General features: G+C 45.3%; 1 protein-coding gene across 2 annotated transcripts in view; it reads left to right on the top strand.

Moving 5' to 3' along the window:
- Nucleotides 1–17,640, top strand: part of SH3PXD2B (SH3 and PX domains 2B) — a 111,954-nt gene that overhangs the window by 81,885 nt on the left and 12,429 nt on the right. For both annotated transcript variants that reach the window (XM_029583349.1, XM_029583350.1), the window contains 3 exons: nt 10,197–10,331; nt 11,253–11,357; nt 15,734–15,851. In XM_029583349.1, coding sequence (XP_029439209.1) covers nt 10,197–10,331; nt 11,253–11,357; nt 15,734–15,851 — 358 coding nt within the window. The remainder of the gene's footprint in view (nt 1–10,196; nt 10,332–11,252; nt 11,358–15,733; nt 15,852–17,640) is intronic.

Raw genomic sequence — 17,640 nt, 5'->3', positions numbered from 1 at the left:
TTTACAGTTTTCTTATGGAAATTATGTCTTTGGCATTACAGTTATTTTATAATTGGAAGGACTGTATGGGACTGAGCTGCTATGAAGTCTTAATTAGGCCCCTTTTCCAAGGGAGACGGTCCCCCTGGGTCCTGCCTAGTCAAGAATTCAGATTTTATCGCTTCCAAGGGCATAAAATCAATATGTAACTCTTGCTTTTTCTGTTTATTGTGCTTCCATCTCTCACAAGCCCAGTCCATCTTCCAGAACTGGTTTTTGTGCCTCTGCTACAGCTGAGACCCAGATGATGGCTGAGAGGAAATGTTTATTTCCTTCCAGAGTAAGATGCTTACTGGCCTAGCTGAAACAATCCTGAATCTAGATTTATTTTCTCTAACTTAGGAGCAAGTTGTGAAAACATGCCTAACTGGTCGATGCTGAGTTTAGACCCTTGTAAAATCAATGTGAATGGGAACTAAGAAAAAAATCCGTCATATGGATGAGGCTGATGTTACAGAGCTGCCTAACTCCATCCTGACTTCATTTTGCAGGGCAGCCCTCGGCTGTGTCTCCGCAGAATGGCTCCATTTTATTTATTTTGTATTTTTCTGGCTATCATGCCCCCCGGCTATGAGCCTTTCCTCACGTCACCCTACCACAACCCCACAATGCTAGCCAACAAGAGATGCCTAGAAGCCACTGTAGATGATTTTCAATAGTCTGCAAGCCAAATCTGTTGTTTCCTTTTGTTACCAGTTCTGTCATCCCTTCATCTAAAGTGAGACCTGGTCAAGGGCGTAGATCTTCTCCCAGACTGCAGACCTCCACCAGCCTTTGAAGCTGATGAGCATTCCCCAGTCCTGATTGGGAGCCACACCTGGGCTAGGAGCTCCCAGGTGGGGGAAAGTGAGACACTAGGCCCTGGGTTCTTGCCTTTTGCTTTTCTCTTAACCCTCCTGCACCCCCACTTCTCCTTCTTTTCCCACTAATTAATGCAGCTTGCTAACCTCCCTTTATTGAATTTATCCTTTTTCCTTTATGGATTACTGAAAAGCTTGTGTGTTGCGCTCGCATACGGAGCAGGATTTACCGAAATCAAAACGCTTCTCCGCTGTCCCTGGGAACTGGCACATAGCGGGTGGTACATATATCAAGCTATGGCCAGGAAGGGCAGGCAGATTGGAAGAACACATGGCCCTTCACAGCTGAGCTCCTTATAGTAGGGCATTTTAGAAAGAAGAAATAAATGGTGGGAATGGATTCTGCCTGGAAGGGCACATTATTTGAGAAATATATTTTGGGCTGAATGGTTACATTTTCACTTGCCAGAAGAGGTAATGTTAAAAGAGCATTTGTTTTAAAGTCAGTCCTTGGTTTTAATATTTAGATGGCAATAGGCAAAGCTTTCCCTGTGGATAAATGCAGCTGAAAGTTTCCCAGCCCTTTCTGTGGATAAATGACGGACACTTTCACCCAGAGTCGAGGTGGAAGGAGATGAAGTGACTTTCCACGGAAAGCAGCTGCAAATATACGTGGGCACGTTGGAGCCAATGTCCCCCTGCCAACAAAACGGTCAAAGGGAAACTCCCTTGAAAATATGCTGTACCCATGGGCCTATCTCCGAACTGCCCCATTGACGAGGTTCTCCGATGTCTTCTGATGTCACTGCAAGAATTCAGCACCGAGTAAGGAGGGGGATAGAATTAGAATTAGTTAGGGACTATTAAAGTGAATGTGGTTACAGTGAGTGTGGGTGAGGGTTAGGGTGAGTGAGAGTTGGACTGAGTGTGCTTAAGGCTAGGGTGAGTGCCTTATAAAAAATCTTCACATCTTTGTTCATTTTTCACATTCTGCTGTCTAAGAAATATAAATTAAAATGGATTAAAGTAGAAGTTTGTTTTGCTGATCTACACAACATATTCTACATTCTCATTGTGAAAAAACAATTATAGAAATATTACAATAGTAATTACTGTAAAGATTAAAAAAAAACCCCAAAAGGTCTTATAAGTCTTCACACCCATTGTCTCAGCAAACCCAGATTAACTCTGGTTTAAAAAAACTGCCTTTACAAGACCTATGATAAGTTAAATAGAGATCTCATGTATCCAATCACAGTATTTGAGCTGATCCAAATACTCCTTGATGAAGAATCAAGCTGTTCCTTTTATATGAAGCATAAGTCAAAACATGCCGAACAAAGAGCTGCCGAAAGAACGGGATGATGTTATTCAAAGGTGCAGACTGGGAGAAGGCTGTAAGACATTTTCAGTCTGTTTGCATATCCCTAGGAGCACTGTCAGGGCCATGATTATAAAGTAGAAACCATTTGACAACAAACTGACACCGGTAGATGTCAAACAAACTGGAAACAGTTGTTTTCCTGTTTGTTGTCAGTTGCTCCCAAATGTATTAAGTTGTTGTATCTGTAAACCGGAATGAAGGCAGCCAGCTAAATTCCGGTATATAAAAGCTTTTAAATAAATAAATAAATACATTTGACACCACCAAAACACCTTCGCCAAAGGCAGTAGCTGTGAATTAAGGAAACTGCTGTGGAAGGTCGTTGTGAGGGCTGAGATTATTTTAAAAGAACTGCTGAGGTCCCCGGCTGAGACTTGGGAAAATGCAGACTCTTCAACAATTTCAAGATTACTCCACAATCTTGGGCCGTATGGGAGGGTGGCCACTGTTGAAGAAAAGCCATATGACGTATCACGTAGCATTTACAAAGAGGCACTTAGGGGACACTGCATGCACGTGGGAGAAGGTTTTGTGATCTGATGAGGATAAATTGGATCTTGAGGTTAACCCCACCCCTACAGTAAAACATGGTGGTGACAGCATTATGTGGTAGGAATGCTTTGCAGTGCTGGGAACAGGGAGGATTGAGAGATGGTGAAAAGCACAGGCCAATTCTGTAAGTAAAACCTGCTTCAGTCTGCCTTAGACCTGGGACCTTTCAGCAGGACAGTGATCCTAAGCACAAAGTAAAAACAATGGAACAGGAAGAAAGTGAAGGTTCTCGAATGGTCTAGTCAAAGCCCAGATCTGAATCCAATAGAAAATATGGGCAAGATGATCTCCAGCCAACTTGAAAGAGCTTGAGCTCATCTGCCAGGAAGAATGAGAAAAAACTGCACCATCCCACTGGGCAGAATTGGTAGAAACATCCTAGATCACTCAAGGCTGTTGCAGAAGGGGCTTCCACCAAGTATTGAGTCAAGGGTTTGTGAAGTCTTATACAATCAAAGAAGTTTTTATTCTTAATTACTTTTGGAATATTTCTATAATCGTTCTTTCACGATGTGGTGAAGATCTGTTAAACAAATTCCTACTTTAATGCATTTTGATTTGTATTTTTTAGACAGAATGTGAAAGGGTATGAAGGCTCTCACTGTACATGGGCTATTGTCCTGCCTCAGCCGGGACCCGCCACTGCAGTGCCTCTGGCTATAATTGTGCGCTTCATGAAGCAATGCATTCTTTTAGCCAAGGCATTTTACGCAGCTAAATGACTTTGAAAACTGTTCTGCCCATAACTGGGGTTAAAGGTCGGTGTTGGGTCATTTCCTCTTGTATTGAGCTGCAAAGAATGCCTCGGGATGGTGCAGCTCTTCTAAAGAATAAACTGGAGCTGTTCTTCAGCCACTCCTAATATCAGTTATAATTATTTGTTTTTAAATAATTGATTATGTAGATTGTATTGTTTTGATTGATGTTCACTACTTTGGACATCCTGTGGAAGGATACAGAGGTGGGACACAAATGACTTGTATCTCCGCAGAAGACCTTCAGCTCCCTGTTCTGAAAATCGATGCAAAGAATATGATGTCAAAAGTTTCCAGCTCAGTGGGAGCCCCCATCATGATCAGGGCCATTTATGATGTGAGGTTTAGGGTGCTTCATTTGTAGCCACCAGGGGTTTGTCTCTGATTAGGCCTCGCTTTGGACCCCATCTGCATTCATCCTGGATCCCTCCAGCAAGTTTCTCTATTGTACAATAGCTAGGATTCTCCCCCTGCCACACACACACACCCATACACTCACTCACTCTCTCTCTCTCTCTCTCTCTCCTTCCCTCCCCTCCAGGGCTGTGAGTGCTGCTTTTGCAGCTTTTCCAGACCAGTTGGCCTAAGGAGTCCAAACCAGGTCTGAGAAACAAGCCCGCAGCACTGCTGCTCATCACCAGCCTGGCCTATCCAGGCTTAAAGTTCATATTACAGTGATAGCTTTTGCACTGTTGAATTGTGGAAAAAGCTCGGCAGTACAAATGAACGGGTCACACGAGTCTGCCACGCTATGCATGCACCCCAGATCTACAGAGGGAAGAGCGGAGCCAGGCATGCACGCAGTCTCACACGGCATAATGCTTAGAGATACTTTAATCTGCTAAATACAGCTCCCAACATTATCGGTTGAGTTGCCACCGTCACAAAAAAGAAATGGATAAATAAAACGTATGCCAGCGATTTCAAATATGATCCTGGAGTTCTCCTGAAAGGAAAAACATGTTTTTTCCAAGTGATATTTTAGTGGGGGATAATTACACTGCAGTCAGCGGCTCCCAGAAGTAACTCCCACCTGTTCCTGGCAGGTGATGTTTTACTGTCTCTATTTGGAAGGACAGTGGGTGGCCTGGGAGCACGGCAGCAGTGCCCAGTTATTACCAGGCCGCTGTGTAACCTGCAGGAAGGGTCACTCTCTTTTTTTTTTTTTTTGCATCTATTTTCATTCATGTCCTCCCAGTCAGATAAATTCTCGTCTTACCAAGAAGATCGGAAATAACTTTTCAGCTTTTAACTTTCAATGTTATTTTTACAAATGAATTGGCAGTAAAGGATTTTGGATTTGCTGCTTCCACTTCTCTACTGAATTCAGCCAGGGAGTTAGCAGCCCCTGCAGCAAATGCTTTTTAAAATTTTCACTTGCAAATGGTCATCGCTGAGTAACAAAGTGTTCGGTAGCTGCGCTGTGCATCATCTCCGAGGAAGGGTTGGGGGAGAAGGCACATTATTTATTTATTTAACTGCTTTTTTATACCGAAGTTCGTAGGTACATCATATCGGTTTACAAAGAACTAAGAGAAATACAGCGAACAGGGCAAAAGGGGAGGGTTAAAATAACAAAAGATATAGATTAACTAATAAGAATGTAAAAATAAAAACATTATGGGAGGGTAGAGACCCTTGGTAAGGAGGGTAGAGAACCAGTTCCTGATGGTTTATGAGTGGCAGTGATTTATAGCAGGGAAATTCCATGAGTGCAGAAGGGGACATTGGAAGTTTTGAGGGTAAGGTAGTGCTTGACCTGCAGAAATAGGACTTTTAGAAACTGTACGAGTGATAAGCACATAAAGCCAGGCACATACTCAGTGTATGCATCGTTTACACACACAGGGGCAGATTTTAAAAGCCCTGCACACGTAAATCCAGCTGGATTTACGCACGCAGGGGGGTTACGCACGCCGAGCCTATTTTGCATAGGCCTGGCGACATGGGCAAGCCCTGGCACGCGCGTATGTCCCGGGGCATGAAAAAAGGCCTCCATAGGGCCACTCGGCCAGCGCGCACAACCTACGCCTGCCCAGAGGCAGGCGCAACTTTAAAAACAAAGGTCGGGGGTTTAGATAGGGCTGGGGGGGTGGGTTAGGGAGGGGAAGGCGGAAGGAAAGTTCCCTCCGAGGCCGCTCCAATTTCGGAGCGGTCTCGGAGGGAACAGGGAAAGCCATCGGGGCTTCCCTAGGGCTCGGTGCGTGCAAGATGCACAAACGTGCACCCCCTCGTGCACGCCGATGCGCACGCATGTTATAAAATCGGGCGTGGATTTCTGCGCACAAATCTACACCCGCATGTACCTCTTAAAATCCGGCCCATAGGGGAGTCTGTGAGGGGTTGGGATATACTTTTGATTTTAAAACATATGCACATAAATTCTCTGCAAAATGAAACGCACCAAATAGCAGGTGTAACTGTGTGTGTATTGTCTCACCGAGAGAATTTCAAAGGTAGCTCACACAATAGGTCTGCTATGAAAATGAATGTAAGTTGGGTGCTCAGCAGCACATGTTTATGTGGCCTGTGGTAAAATGACTCCGTTTAAGAGCAGGTTAGACGAGCATTTGTCTGAGATCCAGGTTCAGGACTTGGTGGTGCCTCTCCTTCCAGCCCTTCAGCAGTTCGGGCATTCGTTAGGGGTGTGGTGAAGGGAGAAGAATGGAAGCCGAATAGAACCGCATCATCCCTGTCCCATGAGCAGATGTTTCTTGGTAAGGAGAAGGGATTTTGCCTGCTCAGACTGAGGTCAGAGTTACTAACACAGATGATGCTCAGCTGCTGCAGAGAGCAGTCTGCACTGCCCTCCAGAGGAAGCCGCTTTACACCTCTCTGTCTTTTTCCGTTCTGATAGCAGGCTACGATCTCTGCTGTTAAATCCTGTAATCAGAGCGAATGCCAAAAACTCCTACAGATCTCTGTGTGAATCACAGATGGACTGCAGCAGCTTGAAAACAGGGAATGCATATGAGCGTCTATATTCCAGTGGTATGTGCACCGTGTCCAGGTCATGACAGCCAAAGAAGTTGAGAAGCTGGTGGCAGTGGTGGCTGCTGCCATGCAGAAGAAGACCTGTGTTCATTTTCCGGTTCGGGCTTCCACTCTCCAGGTCAGCTGCGGGGATGCTGCAGAAGCAGCACTCATAGCCTTTGGGGGGGGTGTCCTGTCCAACAGTGGCACTTAGTGGCTAGAAGGAGCCATGGGACATGAGGTCCACAACCCCAGGACTCTCACTGCAATGACTGAACTAATATATACTTGGGGGGGGAGGGGAGGGAGGGTGTTAAGATGAAGGCTCTTGGCACCAGATCCCGGCCCCAAATTCCTACTGAGCAGAAGGAAACTACAGGGCCAGACCCCAGCATCCCAACAACTGGACCCTTTTGTCTGTGAAATGCAGGAATTCCCAGAGAGTGGTCATCAGCTCTGTCATTTTGGGTCACTCTAAGGGCCCACCTGACCCAGTGTCCTACCTTGCACAGTGACAAGCAGCTGTATAGCGAGGTCCTCGTCTTCCATGCTAGGATTTTGGAATGATCTTTTATTAAACATTATTTTCACAGGCATTATTATAGGCTTTTTAGACCTTGCACAGGCAGGGGCTGTCTTGAATGTGAATTTTTGACAGGGCCCATGCTGGGGGCAACGTTGTTGCAATGTACACAGCTACTTGTGAACCTTGTAGTCAGTTTTAAAGGGGAAAAAAAAACCCCACAAGAAAACTGAGTCCTAGTTCTGGGACAAAACACTGTTTGTACATTTGAAACCCAGATATGTGCACATTGTGTACCTCCCTGACCTCCAACCTTCCACCTCTTCTCCCTAGGAATAATCCAGCTAAGAGGCCGCATGCTGTGGAAGGACAATCCACCTGGAATAAGGTCTTAGTTATCCAGCTCAATCCCGTTGAAATTAAAACATAGAAACGTGATGGCAGAAAGAGACTATGCGGCCCATCTGGTCTGCCCATCCACACAACTGCCTAACTCTGTAATCCCTCCCATTACGCACAGATCCCTTGTGCTTGTCCCATGCATTCCTAAAGTCCGATACTGTTTTTGTCTCCACCACCTCCACTGGGAGACCATTCCATGCATCCACCACTTTTCCTGAAAAGAAATATTTCCTTAGATTACTCTGCAGTCTACCCCCTTTCACCCTCACCCAATGACCCCCTCGTTTCAGCAGTTGCATACTAAAGAGGGTGCGAGGGGATTGGTCAGCCCCAGGTGACAGCCTTGGGGAGGGTTGAAATATGTGATGGTCCTAAGGTCTGAAACATCCTGGTGTACCATGCACATGATTATCTCAGCCTAATAGGATTGATCAATTTTACGAAGATTCATCAATCATGGTTGTGCCTTTGGACGCATAGGTGCCATTAAATGTCTTTGTATTTTTTTGAAAGAGTAAACAATTGATTCATGTTTACCCATTCCACTCCACTCATTATTTTATAGACCTCTATCATATCCCCCCTCAGCCGTCTCTTCTCCAAGCTGAAGAGTCCTAACCTCTTTAGCCTTTCTTCATAGGGGAATTGTTCCATCCCCTTTATCATTTTGGTCGCCCTTCTCTGTACTTTTTCTAATTCTGCTGTATCTTTCTTGAGATGTGGTGACCAGAACTGCACAAGGTACTCAAGATGAGTTCGCACCATGGATTGATACAGTTGCATTATGATATTCTCTGTTTTATTCTCCTTTCCTTTCCTAATAATCCCGAGCATTCTATTGGCTTTCTTGGCTGCTGCTGCACACTGAGCAGAAGATTTCAAAGTATTATCAACGATGACCCCTAGATCCTTTTCCTGAGTGGTGACTCCTAATGTGAAACCTTGCATTCTGTAGCTATAATTTGGATTACTCTTCCCTAAGTGCATCACTTTACACTTGTCCACATTAAATTTCATTTCCCATTTGCATCCCCAGTCTCACAAGGTCCTTTTGCAATTTTTCACAATCCTCTTGTGATTTTCCAACTTTGAATAACTTTGTATCAGCAAATGTAATCACCTCACTCATCGTTCCCATTTCTAGGTCATTTATGAATATGTTAAAAAGCAGTGGTCTCAGTACAGATCCCTGGGGCACCACTATTCACCTTTCTCCATTAAGAACATTGACCATTTAGCTCTACTCTCTGTTTTCTATCTTTTAATCAGTTCTTAATGTACAATAGACATTAACTCCTATCCAATGACTTTTTAATTTCCTGAAGAGTCTCTCATGAGATACTTTGTCAGATGCTTTCTGAAAATGCAGATATACAATATCAGCTGGCTCATCTTTATCCACATCTTTATTAAAAACAAATGTAGCAAATTGGTGAGGCAAGACTTCCCGTGGCTAAATCCATGGTGACCCATTAAACTATGCCTATCTATAAGTTCAGTCATTTTGTTCTTTAGAGTACTTTCGATCATTTTTTTCTCTGCATACAGGCAGTGAAATCTCTTTCCTTGTGGCTGCATGAATATATTTGAAGACTTGAAATTGCAAAATACAGTGAAATCCTTTCACAACACTGAATAAAACCCAGACCTTCTGTACTATATTAATATACTAACACGAGGGCATAGAATAAAGGGGCTGTGTACGTATATGGTTAACGTGTACACCCACCTGAGCTGCAGAAGCACCAGAGAGGAGAGGTGTAGGAGATCTGCATGGCCAGAAGAAGATGGGAGGTTGGGTTGGTTCCTGTAACATCTACATGGATGTAAACATGACAAGCAGGAGAGGACAGACCACTGGCCCAGGAGTAAGCACTGGGTTCGATTCCTCCTCCTCCTCCTTAGGCTGGGAATACTGCCGAGATGAAGCTTGCAGCCCTTGGCAGAGTCTGTGCTAAGCACTGCTCATAAGGCAGCATCAGGGGAATTTAGAGAGGAACAGTTTCCAGTTTCTTGGCCACAAAATTTCACTGCAGAATTCTGCACTTAATATGGAACTGAATTTGGGGAAGATACTGGAGCCTGTATGTGGTAGATGCCAACTCGTAATATCCCCTCACTGTGAGAGCAGCAGCTTTGTAGGAAGACAGTCATCCCCTTCAGCAGGTATCACCCTCTTCAACAGTGCCATTTCCCCATTATAAGTACTGCAAATCCCCAAACGCTTACTCCTTACTGACTCTGCAGGTTATAAGGAAGGGATAGGTCTCTGATGCGAGCTGGACAGGAAGCAGTCAGAAAGGAAGAGAAACATTGGGCAGCTTTACGTGATCTCTGCTTATCTCAGCAGCCTGTGAACACCTTCAGCAGAAGTTACTTCTTGTTACAGGGTGAGCTAGCTTAGAGACTCCCTTCTGAATTGCCAGGGCAGAGAAATATTTATGGTTTTAAAATGTAAAAAAAAAGGTGACAGCAGTGGTAGGACGTAGGTAGCATCCAGCTGAATCCCTCCTGCAGGTCACTAAGGTGCTTTCAAGCTGTGCCCCTGATGTTTACCGGACAGTCGCCGGACACTGGGGCAAGGTTTGGCTGCAGTGGTTTCACTTGGCTCCTCTCTCCTTTTCTTCCTCCTCCTCCCTCTCTCGTGTGTGCCCACCAGCTTCCTGCACAGGGGGAAGCGGCCACCTCCAGGACAGAGAAGACCAGGGCAGTCTGGCTGCTAAAACTCAAGGCGCTTTCTGGCCTTCTATTCCTCTTTCCTCCTCTAGGTGGAGACTTTGCATCGAGCGACCCTCTGGTGCTGGATCAGTATGTGGCGGTGGCAGCTTACGAGAAGCAGGAGAGCTCCGAGATCAGCCTGCGAGTGGGGCAGGTGGTGGACATCATCGAGAAAAATGAGTCTGGTAAGCAGAAGATTTGTGACAAATGCTAATGGCGTTGTGGTCTCTCACGAGTAAAGCTGTCCCGAGGTATTGGGTGATGATTTCACTGTCAGGCTGGCTGTGTGCTTGCCATAGTTTTCGGCAAAAAAGCAAAACATAAAAAAGAGAGTGTCAAATGGCTCCAGTACCTATTTAGTATTTTTAGGCACAATTCTCTTACTCATACCACCTCATAGCAAATTATTGAGATATGAAAGACAGAGAGAGTTCAATTCACACAATACACTAACTCTGCTCTTACTTAGTAAATCTAGAAGTTTGGGGAAAACTGAAAGAAGAATGGAAGATCTTGATCTCTGGTTGCTAATTAGTTACTTAATGGTTCTTTCCGTGGCAGAGTACCCTGGTGGGAGGACTGCAGATATCTGGACCCACTGAGAGCTCTTTCCCCCTTCTGGATCATAGATCTGTGGAAGCTGTTAGGGAAGGCATTCATTAAATAGCATTTAAAGATACTCTAGGCCTCCTGGATTTCTGGAAGCTGAAAAAGCCGCTTCCCGTTCTTATTCAGTTACTGCATGGAGAGGAAAGTCTCCTGTCGCTGTTCATCTTCCTAACCTTTTAAAAACATGAAAAGTCATTATGGATGTGCTTTGGATATGGGCCAGAGAGGTGAAAATGCCAAGAATACAAGGGATGCAGTGTAACCCTAGGCATGTGCCACCTGTCTGTCCACTTCATCTCCGTTTAGCAGGTGCCTGGATGTCAGAGAACTGGGCAAAAAGCTGGTTAATATGTTCATGTCCCAGTGCTAAATATTTGCATGAGGCTGGAGAAGACAGACACCATCGGACTCACAAGGCGCGAGAGACCAGTAAAGCGGATTCTCTCCACCCTTTGAATGCCAGTCACAATGATGAGGGGTCTCCTGCTTGCTTTCAGGTTGGTGGTTTGTGAGCACTGCGGATGAGCAGGGCTGGGTACCTGCCACATGTCTTGAGGCTCAGGATGGGACACAAGATGAGTTTTCCATGCAGCCTGATGAAGGTAAGATAAATTGAATGGATCCCTGGTCATCTTTCAGCCTAATGAGCTATGCAATGATTTGTAACAATAACGATGTGACTGGCTGAGCAGAAGTATTCACATGCAACAAAATCATATATGGTACAAATCTGTACTGTCCCTTGGGTATACACATCACTGTAGCACGGTAGGGCAGGGATCCTGCATATGCAGAGCTACTTCTTGGTCATTTGTGCACATCTTCACATCCCACTACTGTTTGGACAGCATGTTCTGAGGAGACAGTAACTTTAGGCAAGTAGGTCAGTGCAGCCAGTTCACCCAGTAGTCTGCTTTCCACCTGGTGGGGCGGGTTGTCTTTAAGTAAGTGCTTCTGCAGTGCAACCCTCAGCTTGGGACTTTCTATGTGTCATGGCTAATTCATGCCTGCCTGTCAATGGAGAAAACAAGTTTGCTTACATGTAGACAGGGTTCTCTGTAGACAGGAGGATGAATTAGCCATTTTTAATACCCGCCTGCCTACCTGGAGAGACAGCCACCTCGCTGAAGCTTAAGCAGTGGAAGAGACTGCAGGTATCACGAGGCAGTTCATTTATGGGAACTCCCGCACATGCTCAGTAAAGTATTTACTGACCTCTGAAGGCTGGGTGTGTGTCTGCACTGTCACATGATGTCACCCAGGCGTAATGGCTAATTCATCCTACGGAGATCCCTGTTTACATGTAAGGTATCCCTCTTTATGTCATTATTCTTCTGTTCCTGTTTGATAATTCTGAGGTCTATATTCAGTGAAAAGGCGAGTGGCAAAGTTGCCAAGAATTCTTTAGCTGAATGTAGAGCGGGACAAATCTCCCAGTGACTGTACCCAGGTAAAGTTATCCAGTTAAAGGTAACTTTAGCTGATTGCTTGCTTTCTGAAAACTTGAATAACAAAATAAAAGTTTTGGAGCACAGTTGCCCATACCCCACAGCCCTTGCTGCTGCGTTAAGTCCCCAGAATAATAAAGCAGAAGTCACGGTCCGTAGCGTCCCTCTAGTTTAAAAAAAAAAAAAAGTAGTGTCAAGCAGCTTTCTCTTCCCCTTCATCACCACCCCCAAAAGTATGCCAGTACCCCAGCGGCAGGAGGAGAAGCCGGCGTGAATGTGGAAGCCCTGGTACAGGCGCGGAGATTCTCCTTCCTTCGTCCCGTTCAGACCTGAGTTTCTGGCGTTTCATGCTTTGCTGCGCTGTGAGCCGCTCCCAGGCCTGTCCTGGAGAAAGGCAGAGCGCAAACGCAGATCAAAGAGGAAGCAGGGAACAGCGCTGCCTTTTTTTTTTTTAATTTGGCGGTGCTGGGGGTTGGGGAGATCAAGTCACTGTGGCCCATAACTTTCGTTGTATTATTTTGGGGGCCCACTCTATGTCCAGCATTTATTTAAAAAGTCTCATGGGGAAGGTGTGGAAACGAGGCTGCTGTTGGCCTATGGGGCTTTTAACATTTTTTTAAAAAGATTTTATGTCACCGGCTGTACACGGAATAGAGATACCCAGATAACCTTAGAGCCACTCTCCGTCTTGACCAGACTTACCTGGATATGCTGGGGAGCGCTGAATATCAGCCCCGCCCTGGATCTCCTCCACACTGCTTTATCTTCTGGTTTTGTTTTGCTGTCTCTTTTTTGCAAGCCATGTACAGATGGGTTAGAGAGCGCATGGCTGAGGAGGGACGTTTAAGGCTTCAGTAATATCTTGATATCAGACAATTACTGTACAAGCTTTCCCAGTGCTCAGACCCTGCCACGAGGCTTTACAGTTTGCACCTTAATCCAGACTTGTGGCACCTCCGCCTTTTCCTGTACTGAGACCCTCGCACACAGCTCTACCGTTGCACCTCGCTCCTGACCCCATGCGCTGCGCTCCTGTTGTGGCTCGGAGCATCCACTGCAGTGAGGCCATGGGGCCTGATAAATATGATGTACAGAAATATTCTCCAAGGGCAGACCTATTCCATACGTTGTATGTCAAAGCTTCCAGGTCTGAAAGCTATCCTACCACTCAGCAAAGCATGAAGGTACCGTCACTGTTACCTAAAGTTTGTCGTCCGTTAATGGCGTTTTAGGCGGACAGGAGCGGGCCCGCTTAGTTGTGCTGCAAATGCATGGGTGTTCCAAAATCTGATTCTCTGCCTGATTTCCTGTTTTCTCATTTCCTGCTTCCCAACACGCTCGCAGCCCCTTGGAAGTACTGGTCTGTGCCCCGGCACGTTGGCCGCCGTCGGACACTTGGGGATTTGTACACCAGTGGATGGGGTCCAGGTGGATAGAGCCTCGTTTCTTGTCTTTATTTTGTGTTTGTAGCTGTGAACTTTTTGCTCGTATGTATTTGCATGCAGTTCACGCTTTCCTGTTTGCATGTCCTTGCAAAGAATGGGTCCTTTACTCTGTGGTATTGCCCTAGGTCAAAGTGAGGGGACATCATAAGTACAGGTCGCATAATATGCTGGTCTATGTTCTTTTGGTTTTTTTGGTTTTTTTTTTACGAAAGCCTACTGTCTCAAAACATTTTGGGATTTGTAGTTCTTTCTTTCCAGAAAACAGCATACTTTTAAGATGAGACTGAAGAATCCAGAATGCTATCACCCTCAGTCCTTAGTGATATGGGACAATGTGATCGTTCTGGAGCAAAAGCAGTTTGGTTGACCATGAAACACGTCAGCCTTCCTGGAGTAGACTGCCAGAGCTGAGAACTCGCATCGCAGTAGAGACAGAGGTTTCTCTGTCAGTGGGAGCTGGTGCTTACGGACATGACGTAGTGAAAAGGAAAGTCAATGACACTATGTGCCACCATGGAAAATGACCTGCCTCGTGGTTTTCTGCTCGCTTGGAACCTTTCACTGGCTAAGAACAGGGAGAGGGGCAGAGAGCCCTCGCTCATCAGCTCCTTCTTACAAATAACTGGCAACTTCCCCGCTGATTTCTAGTTAGCATTGCTGCGCCTCAGCAGTTCAGACCAGGAAGAAAATGCACATGTTAAAGAACCAGTACCAAGAGGCGACACGGCAATGGATCTGTGGCTTCCTTTTAATGGTGTTTGACCAGGAACCCACTTTCTGGGAGTCTTTGGAGGGTAAGGGGGAATAATAGGGAGATAAAATTCAGATTCTGCCAGCCATTTTCTTGGACTCCAGTTAGTTAAATAAAAAGCAGGTTCATCCAGCCGCTCTTTATCACAGAAAGGGTTCTGCGCATGGAAAATCCAGATTCTGTTATAAGGAGCGGCTGCTTTAAAGGAAGCAATGCGATAAATGGCGATCCGCGGTAAGAATGTGCCGCCCGGTGAGACAGAGCAGGCAGTACTGGCTTTGTCTTTGAAGTCCCTACTCGTCAGTATTGTGCAAACGGGATCTTCAGAGATGAAATGCAAACAGGAAATTGTTGCACAGCTCTGAACTCAACAGTACAACTGGCGGCGCTGTGACTGCCCAGTTCATCTTTATCAAAGGATAACTGAAAAGAGCAGTAAATGCACCTTCTGAGAGAGCAGCCCTGATTGATAACGCAGAAAGGATTCTGAATATGCGCTCCGCAGGTCATGGCACTATAATGTTTCCAGGGTTCAGAAAGGGATTCCAGATAGTAAAAGATTTCTAATCTGCCCGATCCTTGGTAACAGAGAAAGTCACGAATTTCGTGGCTCCCAGTATCGGGGCTGCTCATCAGTGTGAAGTCCAGTAAATCAGAAGATGGCCCACACTGCGGTGTTATCCTCGAATCAGGCATGGAGCACGGAGGACTGGCACAGATTGGGAGCCACGTGAATCATGAACTACCTCTAACACCTAGGAGTGTTTTCTGCTTCACCATAAGCCACCTTCCAGAGGCCTGCAGGTGTGACAGGAATGCACCGTGCTTGGCCAGGATTCAGGTGGCTCATCCTTCTGTTTGCAGAAAAGCTCACCTTTATGCATTGCCTTCATTTTATTTAGAAATTGTTTTCCTAGGTAAGCCCAGAGTGATAAACACCAAATAAAAATATGTCCAGTAGCTGGGCTAACAAACAAGTTCTGTTTTAGTTTGTGAATTTGGGGAGTATAGTTTCACAGAAGATAAGAACTCATGATAAGACCTGTTACTTTGAATGTCTGTTCAATAAAAGAATGAATTGATAGCTTTGGATGGGAGACCATCGTGATCAGGTCTCTGCACCCACAGCTTCACCTGTGTCCCCTCGTAATCTGATGCTGGGTCTCTGCTCCCAAAATCTGGCGCAGTCTGCCCACACGGCCCAGGATTCAGGCTGAAGTCATAAACTCATTTTACTGGGACTCGGACCCGCGTGGGAGCTGGAATATCTTGTAGTAATTGCTAGTTCTTTGAAGTGGTTCTGAACTTCTTGCAAATGTGCTTCTGTTGAACAGAGGAGAAATACGGCGTCATTTATCCGTACGCAGCAAGAGACCAGGACGAGATCAGCTTGGAGAAAGGCGCTGTGGTGGAAGTTATCCAGAAAAACCTAGAGGGATGGTGGAAAATCAGGTACAGCCCCTCCTCCGTCACGTCTAAACACTCTGGTCGTTCTGTTTGGTCACGTGTGTGTGTGTTTTTTTTATATGCCATTTGTACAGTTTTTAAAATTTATTTATTTATAATGGTGCTGAAATCAGTCCTCAGGCAAATTGGATTTTCAGGACATTCCTAATGACTGCACTGCCTCTCGTATATGAAAATATATCTTCTGAAAACCTGACTAGCTAAGGAGGAAGCAGAGAAGTGGTTTGAGCAGCGTCAGTGTGTTTATAATCCTGAATGTCTCTTCAGTCTCCCTTTGCAGTAGATGTTTCAGGACTGATAAAATGCTGCAGGCTCTGGGTGAGGGAGGCAGAAGTGCGGCTTCTCTTGGCAGCTGGGAACCTCCTCCAGGGGAGCAGAAGGCACTGCCTGTAATAGTGCAGAAAGAGAGACCTGGTCTCTGCTTCCCCTGCCCAGCCAGAACCGGGACCCGCTCCCCACATTCTACGTACAACAAAAGAGAACCCCAAAGAGTTGCAAATACGTTTGTATTCCAAGATCTGAGAATGGGATTTGGGATTTGGGACTGCAGCTGCTTTACAGCAGAAGAAGACAAGTGTGAAGTGCCTGATAGGCTAGATACATTGTATTAAAATATTTTGAAGCATTAACTAAGCAGGTTGTGGATCTATGCTTTGGGAGTAGAAATACAGTTTTGGCACGCCATGTATCTTCAGCAGAAATATTAGGACTGTATCTTTTAATACATCTGAAGATGGAGGTTTTGCTCACAAACTTCATCCTCACCTGCAGTGCTGGCATTAGCAAGTTAAAAAAATAATACAGTTTGTGCTGATTTCTAATCTTCCAAGGCACCGCATGGGCTTTGAGAGATTTTCCTCCAGAGCAGAAAGATGCAAACTCAGCTCAGCACAGCTGGCCACCACTGCTGTGTTACCCTGAACGGTTCTGAATTTGCTCAGTGACTGTCGTTTTCTATCTGATCTAGAATTTATAAAATACCACCAAAGAACCACCCAGTGCAGTTAACGACAAATAAAAAATAAGTTCAGAATCAGATACATTATGAGGGTGATTTTCAGTAGTGTGAGTGACAGCAGCGTTTTATAAACTGCGTGTGGCGTGGTGGGAGCCGCACAGTTCATAAAATCCCGTGTACTTCTGCCCTGAAAGTGTGACTGTATATTTGTGTAGTAATGCAGAAAACGTTTACTCGCAGCGAGCCTATAAGCATTGCCCTTCCCTTCTGTTATACTGCAGTGCAGGTCAGCACTTAACTTTCACCACCCAGTTTATAAAAGTACACGCACTTATTTTACACAGGACATAGTTGTAACGTGCATGGAGTAACCGTGAGTTACACGTGAAGGCAGGCAGGCACTTTATAAAGAATGTGCGCACGCCGCTTATAAAATACTTGTGCACATACGTGCAGTCACCAATTCACCCTGACCTCTCCCCAACCACCATTTAACTCACCCCCTTCCAGAGAATAAACAAGTGCGATTTCACTTCTTGGTAAGATATGCGTGCATACAGCTTGCAAAACAGCAACGTGTGCGTGAACCTCTGAGCCCTGTCCTGAGCACCACTAATTCCCTTCTTTTGTTTCCTTTCACATTTATTTATTTATTTGGAACTTTTATATACCGACATTCATGTGCAAAATTACATATCACATCGGTTTACATGCAACACTACTAGAACATGTTCTTCCAAAACGCTCCTTACACATGTAATTCCAGTTGTACATGCATAAACATTTTGAAAATTGATCCCTTTCTAAATAATCAGA

This window comes from Rhinatrema bivittatum, chromosome 18 (assembly GCF_901001135.1).
Source record: "Rhinatrema bivittatum chromosome 18, aRhiBiv1.1, whole genome shotgun sequence".
NCBI lineage: Eukaryota > Metazoa > Chordata > Amphibia > Gymnophiona > Rhinatrematidae > Rhinatrema > Rhinatrema bivittatum.
This window is presented reverse-complemented; position numbering and strand designations above follow the sequence as displayed.